The sequence below is a fragment of the Apium graveolens genome, chromosome 10 (assembly GCF_009905375.1).
Source record: "Apium graveolens cultivar Ventura chromosome 10, ASM990537v1, whole genome shotgun sequence".
Lineage (NCBI taxonomy): Eukaryota > Viridiplantae > Streptophyta > Magnoliopsida > Apiales > Apiaceae > Apium > Apium graveolens.
In genome coordinates this window covers 238,128,466-238,145,082 of record NC_133656.1, presented here as the reverse complement: position 1 = coordinate 238,145,082, position 16,617 = coordinate 238,128,466, and the positions used below count along the sequence as shown (strand labels likewise).

The following is a 16,617-nucleotide window of genomic DNA, read 5'->3' as shown; positions in this document are numbered from 1 at the left end:
AATAACCGCATATGTAACTTATTTTATGTTTTTTGAAAAAGTAATGATTTTTTTTGTTCCACCGGGTTGTAAAATCGTATATTTGCAAAAAAAAATGAAAAATCATATTTTTACAAACTAAAACTAAAAAAAAATAGTATTTTTGCAAAAAAAAAAATCGGAAAAACCTCTTTTTTATTCATATTAATATTTTTAATTTTTAATATATAAAAATTTATAAAATAAGAGTTATTTGATAATCAGGCAGGAAATCCATTTAACAATATTAAAAATGTTTAAATCAAGAATATATAAAAAAAATAAACAAAAACATATTTCTAATATAATTCGATTTTCTATCCTTACATAAATATATATATTCCTAAAAATCCAAGAAACTAAGGTGTTTCCTGAACAGAGGCACAGGCATACCAGTAGTTTCTTCAAGAACCCTTCACTGAGGTGCGGCAACTAATCTTGTTAAACGACAATATAGTTAAACCTTATTTTTTCTCGTTTATTTATTGCTATTACTGATTGTTCATATTATCTTGCTTTCGTGATTGTTTCATTGTATGATTGTTGCCTGGTCTTGAATTGTTATTATAAACTCGGCTAAACAATATAGTTGAACCTTCTTTTTTTTCTAGTTTGTTATTACTGATTTTTCGTATTATCTTATTTTCGTGATTGTTTCATTACATGATTGTTGCATGTTCTTGAATTGTTATTATAAACTCGGCTAATAATCTTATTAAAACGACAATATAGTTAAACCTTCTCTTTTTCCTCGTTTATTAATTGCCATTACTGATTTTTCATATTATCTTGCTCTCGTGATTGTTTCGTGGTATGGTTCTTGCATGTTATTAAATTTTTATTATAAACTCAGTTAATGATCTTATTACAGTTAAACCTTCTATTTTTCCTCGTTTATTTATTACTATTACATATTGTTCATATTATCTTATTTCAGTGATTGTTTCGTTGTACGGTATATGATTATTGTCTTTTTCTTAATTTGTTATTATAAATTGTGAAAATAACTGCCCCGTTGATGCTATATTTTAGACAATTACTACTAGATTTTATGTGAAAGTAATTGTCTGTTCTTGAATTGTTATTATAAACTCAACAAATAATTTTATTAAAACGATAATATAGTTGAACCTTTTTTTTCTCGTTTATTAATTGCCCTTACATATTATTCATATTATCTTATTTTCGTGATTGTTTCGGTACTCTCTCCGTCCCATTGAATTCTCTACATCACTTTTTGGCACGCTTTTCAATGTTCAAATATCATATATTTGCATAATATTTTTTTGAATTTTTTTTTCCTGAATAAAAATTTAAACATTAAACTTTTATTCAGAAAAAAAAAATTCAAAATACTATTATGTAACTATACGATATTTGAACATTGAAATGCGTGTAAAAAGCAAACGTAGATATCTCAATGGGACGGAGGGAGTATATGATTATTGTTTGTTCTTAAATTATTATTATAAATTGTGAATATAACTGTCCCGTTGGTGATTTTATGTGGAAAATAATTACTTATCGGAAAGGCCCTTGCCAAATCTACTTCATTCTCATCGTGATAGCGAAATCTAGTTACTTGCATACCAAGTTTCCTGCATAATGCACCATAAATTGGCTCCAATTTTCAATTTATGTATATTGTACACACCCGAGGAATTTTCAATTTATGTATTTTTTTTTCTAAAAAAAATACAATACGAAGATGATATAATATACTTGAGTCAGGTATATATTGCCAAAAGTAAGATAATTTTATTTTGTATTTTCAAAATAGTTGCAATTGAGCACCGTATACTTTAAGTTGTTAAGAGCATCTCCGACCAGGTTAGCTAAAATGATTAGCCAGATTATCATAATCTATAATTTTTTGTTGAACCTGCAAGCACATGTGCTTTAATGGTATTAGTTATAATGATTACTTATATTCAAAAATATTATTTTTACCTATTTTTCAGATACTCAAATACATATTTTAAATGATAAAATAAATTTATTTAATACTTAATCTAATAAAAGTGTAAATAAAATATAAATGTAATGAAAAATGTTGAATATAATTGCAATATAATAAATATTAAAACTCAAAATATATAACAAATTTAAATATGAAAAAATAATAATGAATAAAATCTATCATATATTATAAAATGTATAGTTCTATTATATTTTATCATATTGGATTTATTACTATTTTTATAAATATGCAATTGTATGTCAAAATAATTAATAAATTTGGTTAATAAGAAAATAATATTTTTATACTTAATATTATATAAGCTAAAAATATTAAATATCAAATAAGAATTTTTATCCATATATATTAAATGTAATATAAATATAAATATGTATGTATAGTTATATGTTTAAATATTTCACAAACTGGATGTGACTTGGATGTCATCTGAATATTTTAGCTAATCACTACACGATCAACAAATATAGAAGATGTGATAGATGATATCTATAATTATTGCTAACAGTCTCATGTTTGGAATGACATTATTTTTACGTAATATGTATATTAGGGTGAAACCTAGACATTTTAGCTAACAGGTGAACACTTTGAAGTTACTCTAACAATTTATCCTCTCGTCCTAAATTTTCGGTTCAATTTTTGCTCAGCTCGAATATTTCTTTTATAAACTACAACTAAATGATCTTGTCAATTGTTATAGATAAGGAATAATGATCCGTTCAGTTACTCGGATTGGAGAAGGTTTGAGAAGACACCGTAAAGTGTTGGCGGGCTTTCAAGGTTAGTAATTATGAATTATGATGTTTTTTTTACTGTTTTTGAATTTAACTGTAAGTTAATTTTTCATCAATTTTGGCAATGTTTCAGGAAGAAACATCACAACAGAAATTGATAGTTGCGGGTATGTTGTGAATCAGAGCGATATGCAGAATCAAAGCACGTTGTTTAGTTTGATGATGAAGAGATATTGTGACACTGTAAATGTTTCAGATGAGAAGAAAATAGTTGATGTTCACCATATTTCTCTGAGGAGGTAAGTAATCGAATGCCTAATGTAGACCAACATCTTTTGGTTTTGGTGTAGTTGTATCTCCCTCACTTCCATTGCGGGATGTGGTCAGTGGTCTGGTCACTCCATTTACGGGATGTGGAGGGTTCGAATCTTGTCAAAAATAAGATCGGTGTGTGCTTGTGTTCATCAAATTTCTCTGAAGAAGTAAATAATCGAATGCCTAATGTAGACCAATATCTTTTGATGTAGTTGTATCTCCCTCACTTAATTTACGGGATGTGGTCAGTGGTCTGGTCACTCCCTTTACGGGATATAGAGGGTTCCAATCTTGTCAAAGACAAGGTCGGTGTGTGCGTGTGTTCGCCGAATTTCACTGAAGAAAAAGTAATCGAATGCCTAATATAGACCAACACCTGTTGGTGTACTGTTATCTCCCTCGCTCCATTACTTGACGTGGTCACTCCCTTTACGGGATGTCAAGGGTTTGAATCTTGTCAAAGACAAGTTCGGTGTGTGCGTGTGTTTAACTAGCAAAAAAATGTCGAATGTAGTATTTATAAATGCATATATGTGAGCGATGCATGATTAGTTTTCGATGTATCTAATGTTTTAAAGAAAAATGTCCCCTGATTTGGTTATCATATCTGCAGGCTCCTTGAAAATAAAGCATCGAAAGCTGCATTGAAGTACATAGACTTCAACTTAGAACCTGGATACGTGATGTCCAGAGACGTGTTTACAGAATTTGTTCACCACTGTTTTAGCAAGCGTGGTGAAATGATTGTTGAGGATACCGGTGAAATGATTGTTGAGGATACCGGTGAAATGAATATAAGGAAGAAGGTTTTGTATGGAAAGAAGATGGACAAAAGACTAGCATCCTTTATTGAAAGATTCGCGGTATGACAAAGCCTGATTTTAAATCTCGGAAGTAGTTGTTTTAAATATGCTTAATAACCTTTTAAACCTCAAAGTTTGTAACAATATACCCATCAGCCTTTATAGTTCATTAGCGTACTTTTTTGCTCCTCAGGTACTGAAAACGTAACCTTTTACTTTAGACCGGCCAATTTTCACCAGGTTTTTTCCCCGGTCCAAGGGTAAAAAAATACATTTTGGATACCCGAAGGCTGAAAATTTACGCTTTTAAACTTCAGGATTTTATGAGTACACCGGTGCAAACTTTGAGGCTAAGCCTTTTAAATATTTAAAATACCTTAATCTCGTGATATTTCTTTTGTTATCTTACCAGAAAAATAACCAAGAATTCTATCCGAGCTGGGACTTATGCTTCTATATTCTCCACATGTCTCTTGATGCTCAAAACAGTGAGCTAGCTTATCATGCTCTACACTTCATCAGAAAGTTCATAGCTGCGGCTGAGAGTTCGGATTCTCGTACTCAGTACTTTGTGGAGGAAGAACTGATTATCGCGGTGCTTCACCTTGCTGGAGAATCTCGCAGCAGTAAACTAGTTGAAATTGCTTGCATACTTCTTGATCAATCATTGGGTCAAAACGTGGCACGAGCTGATACTTTTGTCGCGAAGATATGTGCATACGCATCTATAGGGAACCTCAGACTTGCACATGACTCTCTTTTCGAACTTGAATCCTTGTATAGAGGTAATACTGAGGAGGCTTCTGATCTCTTTTCTCCATTTTCCGGTCTTTTTCCATTGGTCATGGCGTACTCCCAGAATGGCTGTGGAACCTTAGATTACGTAAGTTTTTACTCCCAGAATGGCTCTTTATCCTTTTAAGACTTTTGTTTAACTTGAAATTACTATTAAGCAGATTCACTATCAGCTTGAGGAGTCAAGCAAAGAAGATCCTCAGTACAAGTCCCTTGCTGCACTGAATTGTCTAATTCTAGGTTATGCAAACATAGGAGACGTTGATCGCGCTTTGCAGACTTTTGAGGCGATGGGCACTACGTTTGGACTGACACATGATATCAATTCCTACAATTGTCTAGTCTCTGCATACTTAGACGCGGATGAGGTAAAACATACTCCCTCCGTCCCTCCCAATTGTTATCGTTTATAAGGGGGTGTCTGACACGCATTTTAAGATGAATAGAAAGTAAAGTTCCGTAACTTTTTTAAAAAAAATTCTTTTTTCTGAATAAAAGTTTAAACATTCTATTTTCATTCAGAAAAAGAATATTTTTTTTAAAAGTTATAGAACTATAATTTATATTCATCTTAAAATGCGTATCGAACACTCTCCCAGAAACGATAACAATTGGATGGGACTGAGGAAGTAATTTACTACTCACATTCATAAGGAGACTTGATCATATAGTGTTTTGAATGATATGTTCTACTTGTGACAGAGGAAAGAAGCCTTAGAACTAGTTGAGGACTTCAAATATTTGGGAGTTACACCAAACGCAATGACATATGAGCTTTTGCTTAAAGCTCATGTTGCTGCAACAGATTCAAAATCTGCACTTTCTGTCGTAGAAGAGATAATAAACTCAGGATTGGAACCTACAAGGAAGACTCTAAAAAAGATATACACCTGCGCTATTGAGGAGGAGAACGACGACAGCAAGAATCGTGTGAAAGACTTGGCGATAAAATTTAACATCTCAATGAGTAAGAAGGTCTTTCGTGAGATAGATGAGTATGCATTCTTAGCGCCTGCTAGAAGTTATGATAAACTTCCATCATCATCCTGGGAAGACAAATCTAGATTCCGTGCCCAGAAAGTAAGTTTAAGAAGCACGAGGAGACTCGAAGCAAGAGAACAGCAGGAGGAAGATTATTCTAGGAATCCAGACGTCATGTTCCTTATTTAGTGACTAAATTCTAGCCTATATTTCTCTGAGCTTTGGTTAGATTTGGACGGAGAAGAACAGAACTTTCTGATGGTTATTAATTGATTAGCGGGTTAAATATCAAAGTGGTCACTTAACTGAAGGCCATATTTCAGTTTCTATCATCAAACTTAACGGGATATCATTAGAGTCACTAAAGTGATGAAACTGACATATGGCCTTAAGTGATCATATTTAACCCATTGATTAGCTTAGCTACATGTAAAAATGTGTGACACATACACAAACAAAACAAATCTTTTGGAGTTCCTATCCTAATGTATTATATCTCCTCAAGTACAGGATTTATAGGAATTACTGTATGATGATTAATTTGTTATATTAATTGTTATCGGAGCTGATCTTCTAGACAAACGTATGTTACAACTTATCCCGTCACGACCTTTGTCCACGTGAAATTGTAAATTAGAATAACTTATTTACACGTACCACCGTGGTTTGTCCTAAACCATCCACAGTCGTTAATTAAATATAAATTTAACATAAGTTTCGATTCGCAAAATTGGGAGTCATCAGCTCTTACTAGAGGACAACAAAGGCATTATTGTCCTGAATCTTCGACAACAGCTCTTACTAGAGGACAACAAAGGCATAATTGTCCTGAATCTTCGACAATTTTGTCTATATACCCGTGACGGGAATCTTATAAGCCTCAAGACAAGATCCTTACAATTTTGTCAGATACAGCTCATATGAACATTTCACTTCTTGAAATTCCAGTAGATATTCTAGAATGTTGTACCCTTTAACCTTGTTGACAAGTTTTGCTACAAGGTTTTGTAAAAATTTGTCTGCAGCTCATTCCAATAATTCACTGATATTCCTGTGCTTTTTGCAGAGGAGAGCAACATTGTTCCTAGGATACTAAGTTCTAAGCATTAGAGGACAATTGTAAGAATCTATTATCTCTGTGTTCTCTACAGAAGCTTGATTGCACAAGAAAAATTGCAAGGAACACCAGAGTTCCAGATGATTAAACATATTTTCTGCAATAACATTTGCAGGAGTATCGTTACACATCAGTGAAACGCGCACAACCACCACTTCTAGGCTAATAAGCAACAGTTTAGAAGAGAAATGAGTAGGTTTATCGCATGAGGTATTTTAGACCTTTCGGACCAAACCAAATGCATGCAATTTTGATTGATTCTAATTTGGATAACCTAATTTTTAGACTGTCCATCTAAAAATGGGAATAAATAGAATTATTTTGCATGAACTAATGCTTGGTAACAATCTGATGCAAAGACCCTCCCTAGATACCAGACCCAGAGATCTGGCTGTCCAAGCAATCACTGTCCTCTATACCAACTGGTTGATAGCCGTAACTTTTCCACGTGAACAGAAAATTTTGTACACCTAATAATTTAGAGGTTAAAACCGTATTTCTATGGGCTTTGTACATATACTTAGTTGTATAGCATATCAGAAAAATATAATAAAGTCATAAGAATCCCCGGGTCTGGAATAATATGGGCATCGCTAAGTTACAGAGAAAACCTAAACTTAGGAGACATAACTATCAACAGAATCCCCGGGTATTGAATAATATGGGCATTGCTAAGTTACATGGAAGACCTAAACTTAGGAGATATAACTATCAACATGACAAGTGTATTAAATATAAAACTTTAGAAATATTCTCTACAAAAATGGCAAGACTCATCCGGAAACGAGAATGCTAAACTACTTCACTTTAAATCCAGTTACAAATCGCTGTATACCAGCAAAATCAGATACAATCTTTAGGTCATAGAATACACCTTTAGTTTTGGTTTCCATGTAATTCAAAAGAAATTTGCACTGATCTTCACCATTTGTCTGCAAAGCAAGAATAATAAACTTAGGTATATCCAGGCAGTAAAAAGAAAAAAGGTATAGTGTTATTAATGCACTAATCGTTATACAATATTATCTAACAGAAAAGAAAGAGTGACTAGAAGAAATCAAAAAATTGACACAATTAATGAACTCAGTCTAATCCATTCTTAATTTTGTTGGTGTGCATCCACGATGCCTCGCTTTTAATTAGTTTTGTTTTGTGACAATTATAGCCATAATAAACATTATCGCGGGGGCATTGTAATTCCTAGACAATTATCTTGAACTGAAGCAAAAATGATACCTCAAATGCGAAGTATCCACCAGGTCTTAACATGGAAGCAGCTCCCATGGAAAGATGGAGTAGGTCACTCATCCCATCCTCACCGCCATCGAGCGCAAGTCTTGGTTCATGTTTACCAACCTCAGCTTGTAGCCCACTGATCTGCTCACTGGGAATGTATGGTGGATTACTTACAAGTCCCGCAAGTTCTCCTTCAGCTTCCTTGAGAGGCTCGAACCATGAACCTTGCCTTAACACAATTTTATGCTGATTCACATTTTAACATAAATTAGAAAAAGGATATTCTAAAATGGAACTAACAAGTCTAGAATAAAGAATTCAGGGGAAGGTAGGGGTAGATAAGCAGTGTATAATACGAAATATATCCAATTTCCTATCGATCTGGATACCTATACACTGCTTTTACAAAGTAGGTTGAACTTGTACATGACCTTAAGAACGTGTTTGCGGAGACAAATTGCAGACTGAAACAATGCACAATGAAGAAGATATGGACATATAACATATAGTCATTCCAAGCTATGCCATAAGATGAACTTTCACAAGGACTTTACATAAAAAGAGAAGGAACTCCGTCTTTTTCACTGTAGTCCCAGAAGATGAGCTTATTAAAACTAAAAAAAATTAGGCCTTTTACTTGTTTGACCACTGGCATTATAGCATATGCAAAGATTGCTTCGGGAGAAAGAAGTTTTTTACCAAACAATGAGGTCAGGTATGATCTTGGGATGTTTCTATTATTTTGCAATTGGTCTTAAAGCTTGAATTGAAAGGACTTCCACATAATTTGTTATCGATCCTTTCTCTCAACCGTGAGGAAAAATCGAAGTTAGTGTCGTTTTATGGGAAGTGAGATTATTGTTGATTTTAGTCACCTGAATATGGGATTTAACACACGAAAAATTTATGTCCCCTTCTCCCTCGCTCCTATTCCTTAATTTACGTACTTTATGAACATAAAACATTATATAGAATTGAAATTGACAAACATAACGTTTTTGTTACTCCATGAGTTTTCAAAGATCAATCCAAGACTCTTTTCTAATACATATAACTTCATAAGCTTATATTGGTATAACTTCATAGTTCATACATCTTCTAGCCCCTAAATGACTCTAGTATCGCACACTAGGAAGTAGGAAGACACGTAGAAATAGTAAATTGGATTGTAAGGCTTAAATTACAGTTGGTAGCAAATGTAGGTAATAGATAGTCTGTCATCCGCTAGCTGGGTTCTAACTGTTTTGAGTTTTAATCAACTCAGGAGAGTTATGATATGATCCGAGATTAATTGTATAATCAACTGATCAAACAAGTCGACCAACTACTTAGTAATCTGCAAGACCAACTTGTTGACGACTGACTAGTCGCGACTAGTCAAGCATTGTGAGTTGTGACAACAATGATTGTATCATTATCTATTTTTGCGAATATAACTAAGAACAAAGTATCCAAATGGAATATCTATAGGACAAACTACTCAACTAACAATAAATTCTAGTATGCTAACTAACTCACTTAAAGCTATAGAATATCATCGAGAACTCTCCTAAAACCTCTCTAAGCTCTAATACCATATAATACCAACTTTTATAAAACTCGTGTAAGATAAGAACTTAATAAGTTCACAAACAGAAATACAATCTAAACCAAAAATCAAATCACCAACCTGCAAATTATACCTCTGCACATTAAAAGAAGCAACTTGAACCGCAATGTAACTCAAATCACTAGCAATAACCCTCCCATTACTTCCTAAAACCCTCCCAATCCCGATAGCAAGCGCTCCACTACCCGTCCCTAAATCAGCCCACAATCCCTCCTTCAACATTTCATTCTCCTCAACCAAATCACTCACCAAATCAACAATCTTCTCCGTCTCGGGCCTCGGAACCAAAACCCCTTCTTCAACACTCAAAACCAAGTCCCTCCAATGCTCACACCCAACTATATACTGAAATGGCCTTCTCTCCTCAACTCTTTGCTTCCACAATTCATACAATTCTTCCAATTCAACTCTCAGTTTCACTAAAACATCCCCATTAGTATCAAAATCATCTTTTTCACTAAATCTTGATTTGGGGTTTTCAAGAACATCCTCATTAGTACTAAAAACATCATCTTTAACCAAATTTGATATGGGGTTTTCAAGAACATCTTCAAGAACATCCCCATTACTAATAAAAACTTCATTTTTACTTAAACTTGATTTGGGGTTTTCAAGAACATCACTTTTACTAATAAAAACACCATTTTTAATAAAATTTGATTTGGGGTTTTCAAGAACATCTTCTAACAACCAAAGAATCTCTCTTTTCAAGATTTCTGAAGTGGGCCCATTGTCAAAGTCCAAGAAAGTGGACCCAATTGAAGAAGCTAGGGTTTGAGCCCAATTGTGCCATTTTTGAAGCTCGGAAATGGAGGTTGAGAAGGTGGGGGGCCTCAAAAAGAGAGGGGTTTTGGGTTTAAGTGAAGTGGGTCGGGTCGAAATTGAAGAAGATGAAATGGGTCGGGTGTAGATTTTGGGTTTAGTGAAGATTGGCGATATTATGGAAGCGAGTGATGAGGGACGAGAGAAGCTCAGCTTCATCTCCAGTTCTTGATTTAGAAACACTGCCACTTTTTTTGTTCATGATCGTAAAAAAAAATCTCCGGACAGTAATCACTAATTACTGTTATGTCCCTCGTCTTTTTCTAGGCGAAGTTGACAAAAATCAGTAACACATTAAATACATACATGTCGTGAATAACTTATCAATTCCCAATTATAATATATAAGTGATGATGTCAAATATTACGGAAGATGACAACATCATTAGTGTTCCTGATCAAATTGTGAAGTAAAATTAAATGGACATCTAATCTAAGAAGAATAATGAATTATTACATTTCATAATCTGTTAAGCTTGGGGTTAGTCATGTTAACGGTCATGAATTTGTGTTAAACAATCTTCTCATAAATTGGGGAAAATTGTTGTACAAGACATGCATGTATCTTAACAAGACTAAGATAATTTGTCAACACTAAGTAAGTTGTATTGTTATCTTAGTTTGTATTTGTACTTGTAACATTTAAAATATGTAAAAATGTAAAGAAGCAGACTAGAGTCTTTTTCCTAAAACAGTATCAAACTTAAGGATTATATCTGAAAGAAGATTAAGGTGATCATGCCTCAGAAGAATTTTGAAGAAACTTGGAGTTGAATAAATCTGTTTGATTAAAAATACTCTAAGTCAAGATCTCTACAAGTCACAGATTTAATGTTATAGAGAAGTCATTTGAGAACTCCAAATGACTTATCGAGAAGTCAGGAAAACTACTAGAGAACTCAGAGAGATATCGAAAAGTCAAAAAGGCATGAAGGTTGGAGATATCGACAAGTCAAGAAGACATGAAGGTTGGAGATATCGACAAGTCATTTTTTCACTAGAGAACTCAGAGTTATCAACAAGTCTACATTCATTAGAGAACTCTGAGTTATCGATAAGTCAAAGTTCACTAGAGAACTCAGAGATATCGATAAGTCGAAATTCACTAGAGAACTCTAAGTTGTCGACAAGTCAAAGTGAAGACATGATGCTGAGAGATCTCGACAGGCCAAAGTTTCATTCGAGAACTCAGAGACCTCTATAAGTCAAATTCACTAGAGCATTAGAGATCTCGATAAGTCATTATACTTATCGAGATGTCAAGATCTCTATATGCCTAATTGGATATCTCAACTGAAATTCTCAAAGTACAAAATCATAAACCAGTTCAATATTCAAGATAAACAATTAACAAACAATCCAACCACCTGAATTGACAAGTCTACAGAAAACAGTTTGAAGAATGTGCAAGATCGATGGTGAAGATTAACTGACAGAGGAAGATCAAGATAATCACATGATGCTAAAGATATGCTAAGCCAAAAATGGAAGAGTTACTTTTCTATAAATAGAAATGACAAGTGACAGTTTAGAAAAGCTAATAGCATGTCTTATTGACTACTGTACACTGTGTAAACCAGCAGTTAACTGAATTATAAAGTTAACACCGGTCCTTCAGTTAGTAGTAACAATTTAGATAAAAATATTGTAATATCCGGGATATATCGTGGAATTATTTTTACTAATAGATAATTATTATATGTATTCAGTATCTATTCTGTGAATTATTTGTTAAGTGTTAAATGTGTTTGAATGTTTAAAAGTGTTATTAATTAAGTATTTCAATATTTATATGCTCCAAATAAAATATAGATAATTGTCATATCTTCCTAATTATTTTTATGTTGATTTATGAATTTATAAGAATCATATGGATTTTATAAAATCTTTTTCCGGATATTTAAAATCTATTTTATAAAAACGTGAACCAACCACCGCCATCCGTTTTTACATTTTTAGAACCCGAAACTCTTCCGAGAACTCCTTCCTAACCTAATTGCAATATTCCGAGCATTTTCCGTATTTCGACTTTTTCGATCTGGCGTACGGTTTGTCCTGCGCGGGTCCCGGCGGAACATTTTCAATACAATATTCATTTCGGTAAATCAATAAAACTCGCATTTTCGATAAACGGGAGCTTTTTATTAAACTATCACAATTATCACCTCGTAATACGTGTAACCAGGCGCTGAGACCAAGACCGTAGTACAAATTGTACTGATTTGGATAATTATCTCGAAAACCGGTACCATTTGGATCAGTTTTTATGAATAAACGTCTTGTTTTATATCCGGAATGATCCAACGGGATACTAATTTCCCATAATTATAAATAGCCTCTACCGTATTTTATTTTGTACCGGAAATCATTTGCAAACAATATTTATAGATTTTTTACAGAGAAAATACTATAATTATATTTTGTTCTTCGTAATCAAACACAAATTCGAAGGCGTTATCGATATTCGATTTTGGCGTACATATACTCAAAACGAAGCTACTGAAATCTAGAATCCAAATCTTCCATCAATTTCAACCCAGAAACATCAGATGATTTTCCAATTTAATTATATATATTTGAATTTCTTGGTAGTTAAATTATGAATTTTTGTTCGAGAAATTGTTTGTATGATTTGATGGTTGTATGTTGTAGAGCTTGTTTTCCTGATCATTTTGGTATATTATACTTCAAATTTGGAGTTCAATAACATGTTTAATTTTGGGTTTGATTCTCGGAATTTAGAAATTAGGGTTTATATTACTTTGAATGTTTTTAATTCGATTTGGGGGTTTTTTATTTCGGGATTGTTTGATATTCTAGAGGGGTGGGTTGTGTTACTTATGTAATTTGCAATCGATTCATATAAGTTATGCAAATCGACAAAGCATGTAGAGGAGTGAGTTGTGATTTAAAGTTTTCGCCGATTTTTAAATCGAGTTAACCGGAATTCTGTTGAGTTTTGATCGGATTTCTATTTCCAGTCGTTGTTTGGTACGATTGATGCTTGATTTGAACTCTGGGAACGATTTGGATTGCAAACCCCATCTGAATCACACGGGACCGTGCTGTTTTTGCTCAGTTTAGGGCTCGCCGGAGTTATTTTCCGGTCACCGGAAACTGGGTTCTTCACGACCCATTTCTGTTCTTGGTGACCCGGATTTTTGACCCGGTTTGACCCGATTTTGATCCAAAATTTTGCAAAAATCAAGTTTTAACTTCTGTTTTTACAGTTTAGTCCCCCAGGGTTTCCTAGCTTTGCAGAAATAGGATTTCTGTTTCAAAAACTTTTAAAAATCAGATTTCTTTTATAAATTCATTTCCAAAAATTGGTTTTTAATTTCGGAAAATTCCAAAAATTATTATTTTAATTCCAAAAATTATTTTTAATTCAAAAATAAATCTGAATTAATTAGTTAATTAATTTCAGTTAATATTTAATTTATTAATTGGTCAATTAATTTGAAAATTAATTGATTAATTGATTTAGTTTATTATTAATTGATTTTAATTAATTATTTAATTAGATTTAATTATTAAAAAAATAATTTAAAAATTCTGAAAAATAGTTTCGAGCTTTAAAATATTATTTTAAATTGTTTCCAAGGCTCAATAATTATTATAAAATTGTTTTGAAGCCAGATTTGGCCAACCGAACCCTGTTTATTACTCCGAAATTGATCCAACGACCCGTTTTAATTCCGAAAAATATTTTAAAAATCAATTTAAATACCTGAAAGTCTGTTTATGACCCAAGACTTTTTTATAAATGATATACTATTGATTATGTGACGTGCTATGTGTTATATGTGACTTGTCGGTTGACTGTCGGTCTATATGTTCGTTGATTACTTGTTTATAGCGTAACTTTCAATCCGTTAATCAGATTTGGGTAAAACGAAGGGTAGATAGAAGTGTATGTCGAATAGAATCGTATGAGTTAAATATTAATATTTACTTATGATGCCTAGCATAGTAAGCAATGCGTATGAAAGAGAAGCAGGTGAACAGAAAATAGAATTGACATGTAGAAAAAATACAGCACGTAATCAGAGGATAGAAGCGAGGCATAAAGCAGACGAGTGGTTGTTGAATGGAGTCATTAGACAAGTACAAGTGAAGTTGAAATCGATTATGATAAGGCAAGTACTTCTAAAACTTTCTCGAGATATAAAACAAATATTTTTAAATTCTCTTGTGACATACTGTTAATACCCAAAATAGCTCTGTTTTATACTGTAAATACTTTGAATCCTTCAGCCTTGAACCTGAGCCACATCATTTGATCTTTGAGCCGCAATCCTTATTCTTTGTGAACCATTTCTTGTTGATTTACCAGATATTAAACCACACAAATACGATACTACTCCACAAATATATAACCATCATATACCAAACACTAGAACAAAATTATTTAAACATACAGAAACTTTTATACTCAACCATACCTTGTGATATTAAAGTACTAAAACCTTGTAAAAATACTATTCATCTAATACCCGATTATCCTACCGGCTAGAGGCCACTTCTTTTATGTACTTTGACATACCTTTTCGGTAACCATGAATTTTTACCATGCTCTTATACAAATGTTTTATTATTATTGATTATGATCTGGTTTTATTGAATTCTATTGTTTATCATATTGAACTGCTTTAGAATTGGATAGTTTTCTTTGTGTGGACCAGATTCGTGGTCAGACCATATCGATGGTCAAGTTAGGCCAATGTGTGCCTTGGATCCAGTAGTTAGAGCAGTACTGTGTGCTTTGCTCGAGATTAGTGCGTGACTGATCAACAGCCTAACCTTGGTTTTGAAAACTTAAAATGAATATCCAATTCTAATGGTTGTTTAACAAGAAACTTGATTCCTTCGAATCATCTCGTTAGATCATTGTTTAACCTCATTTATTGATAATATGACTTGCTGGGCTAGTTAGCTCACTCTTGCGAATCTTTTTATATATTTTACAGTTAAGAAAGATATGGATGATAGTGAAGTTCTTCAGTCTAAAGTGCGAGCTAGGATTCCAGTTCGAGTTGGATCGAGCTAGTAGAAGCCTCATATGGTAGTGAGATAATAAGATAGTAAGAATAATTTCATTATCAGTTGTAAGTTAAATTAGTTGGGATTTGGTACGTTGTAATAAAAGTTAAGGTTGTGGCTTGTTTTCATACTTTAACCTGTTGCGATCCGTGGTTATGTACAACAGGGTCATTGCAAATAATATTTTATATACAGGTTTATATATTGTGTATGTGTTGTGGATCCCAAACATCTGACCCGGGTTTGGAGGGCGTCACAAATATTGTAACTCTCTCAAGAAGAAGCTAAGCTCTTTATCAACAAAGAGTCTAGAAATTTTGTAGCAAAACATCCTTAATTTTAATATAAAATTAAGTGAGTTTTGAAAATTTGTGTTCTTTATTTTCTGCAAGCTTAATTTCTGCATGAACACATTTTACTACAAGATTTAATTTACTTTGTTCAACAAAAAACATTCAAGAAAAACTCAAAAATTAGAAAAACACATTCACCCCATGTGTGTTATTCATTTCCTAACACCAATTTCACACGTCCTCTTGTGTTTGTAAGTACTACTTTTTTGATTTTATTTTTTATAAGACATTTTCACTTTTGTACATATATTAATATTTTAATATACTTTGAATGATTAGTTAAAAATATAATTTTTAAATAATATTTTATAATTTAAAATATACACGTATTGTTTATTTTATTTATAAAAAAAATACAAATAATATTTTTATTTACTGCATTTAGCACCACCCTAAAATTTTTATAGAATTCTAGGATGTTTTTGGTGGCAAGGCTAAAAATCAGTTAAAAAAAGTTATTTTGTTAAAATTCAAAAACTGTTTTTTCGAAAAATATTTTTGGCCTAAAAAAAATAAGACCCCCATATTTTGGAAACTATTGTTTTCCAGCTTTTGCGATATGTAGATGTTAATTTTATCATTAAACATCGCCAAAATATTATTATTTTAATTTTTACATTAAAATATACACATATCAAGAATATAACTCTAACATCGGTGCAGTTTTTTCGCAAGCACTTTATCTAACACTTTTTTCGCAAGCACTTTATCTAACATTAGTGCAATTTTTTTTAACAGTATTTCCAAATAGAGTCGTAATTTTCAATCTCAATTTTTGTAGGCTAATTCATGGTTGCCAGTAGGGCTGCAC

General features: G+C 32.6%; 2 protein-coding genes across 2 annotated transcripts; one reads left to right on the top strand and one right to left on the bottom strand.

Annotated features, from left to right (window-relative positions):
• The first annotated feature begins 2,709 nt into the window (after positions 1-2,709).
• LOC141692120 (pentatricopeptide repeat-containing protein At1g26460, mitochondrial-like) lies at positions 2,710-5,816 on the top strand. Its single transcript, XM_074496857.1, has 6 exons — positions 2,710-2,779; positions 2,867-3,032; positions 3,662-3,911; positions 4,264-4,734; positions 4,808-5,014; positions 5,349-5,816. Exons 1-6 carry the CDS (start codon positions 2,710-2,712, stop codon positions 5,814-5,816), a joined length of 1,632 nt encoding a protein of 543 aa, XP_074352958.1.
• A 1,633-nt stretch (positions 5,817-7,449) lies between these two features.
• On the bottom strand, positions 7,450-10,639 carry LOC141693670 (uncharacterized). The gene is made up of 3 exons (XM_074498819.1): positions 9,650-10,639; positions 7,981-8,226; positions 7,450-7,676 (listed from the first exon to the last, which is right to left on the bottom strand). The coding sequence occupies exons 1-3, from the start codon at positions 10,568-10,570 to the stop codon at positions 7,542-7,544; spliced, it is 1,302 nt and encodes a 433-aa protein (XP_074354920.1). The 5' UTR covers positions 10,571-10,639; the 3' UTR covers positions 7,450-7,541.
• Positions 10,640-16,617: the final 5,978 nt, after the last annotated feature.

Excerpts from the sequence above, each read along its gene's own strand:
- LOC141692120 (XM_074496857.1), top strand. The coding sequence starts at position 2,710 with ATGATCCGTTCAGTTACTCGGATTGGAGAAGGTTTGAGAAGACACCGT. Across the intron at positions 3,912-4,263 it reads CCTTTATTGAAAGATTCGCG|AAAAATAACCAAGAATTCTA; the intron begins GTATGACAAAGC and ends TTATCTTACCAG. Across the intron at positions 5,015-5,348 it reads CATACTTAGACGCGGATGAG|AGGAAAGAAGCCTTAGAACT; the intron begins GTAAAACATACT and ends TACTTGTGACAG.
- LOC141693670 (XM_074498819.1), bottom strand. The coding sequence starts at position 10,570 with ATGAAGCTGAGCTTCTCTCGTCCCTCATCACTCGCTTCCATAATATCG. Across the intron at positions 8,227-9,649 it reads TGCAGAGGTATAATTTGCAG|CATAAAATTGTGTTAAGGCA; the intron begins GTTGGTGATTTG and ends AATGTGAATCAG. Across the intron at positions 7,677-7,980 it reads GTGGATACTTCGCATTTGAG|ACAAATGGTGAAGATCAGTG; the intron begins GTATCATTTTTG and ends CTTGCTTTGCAG.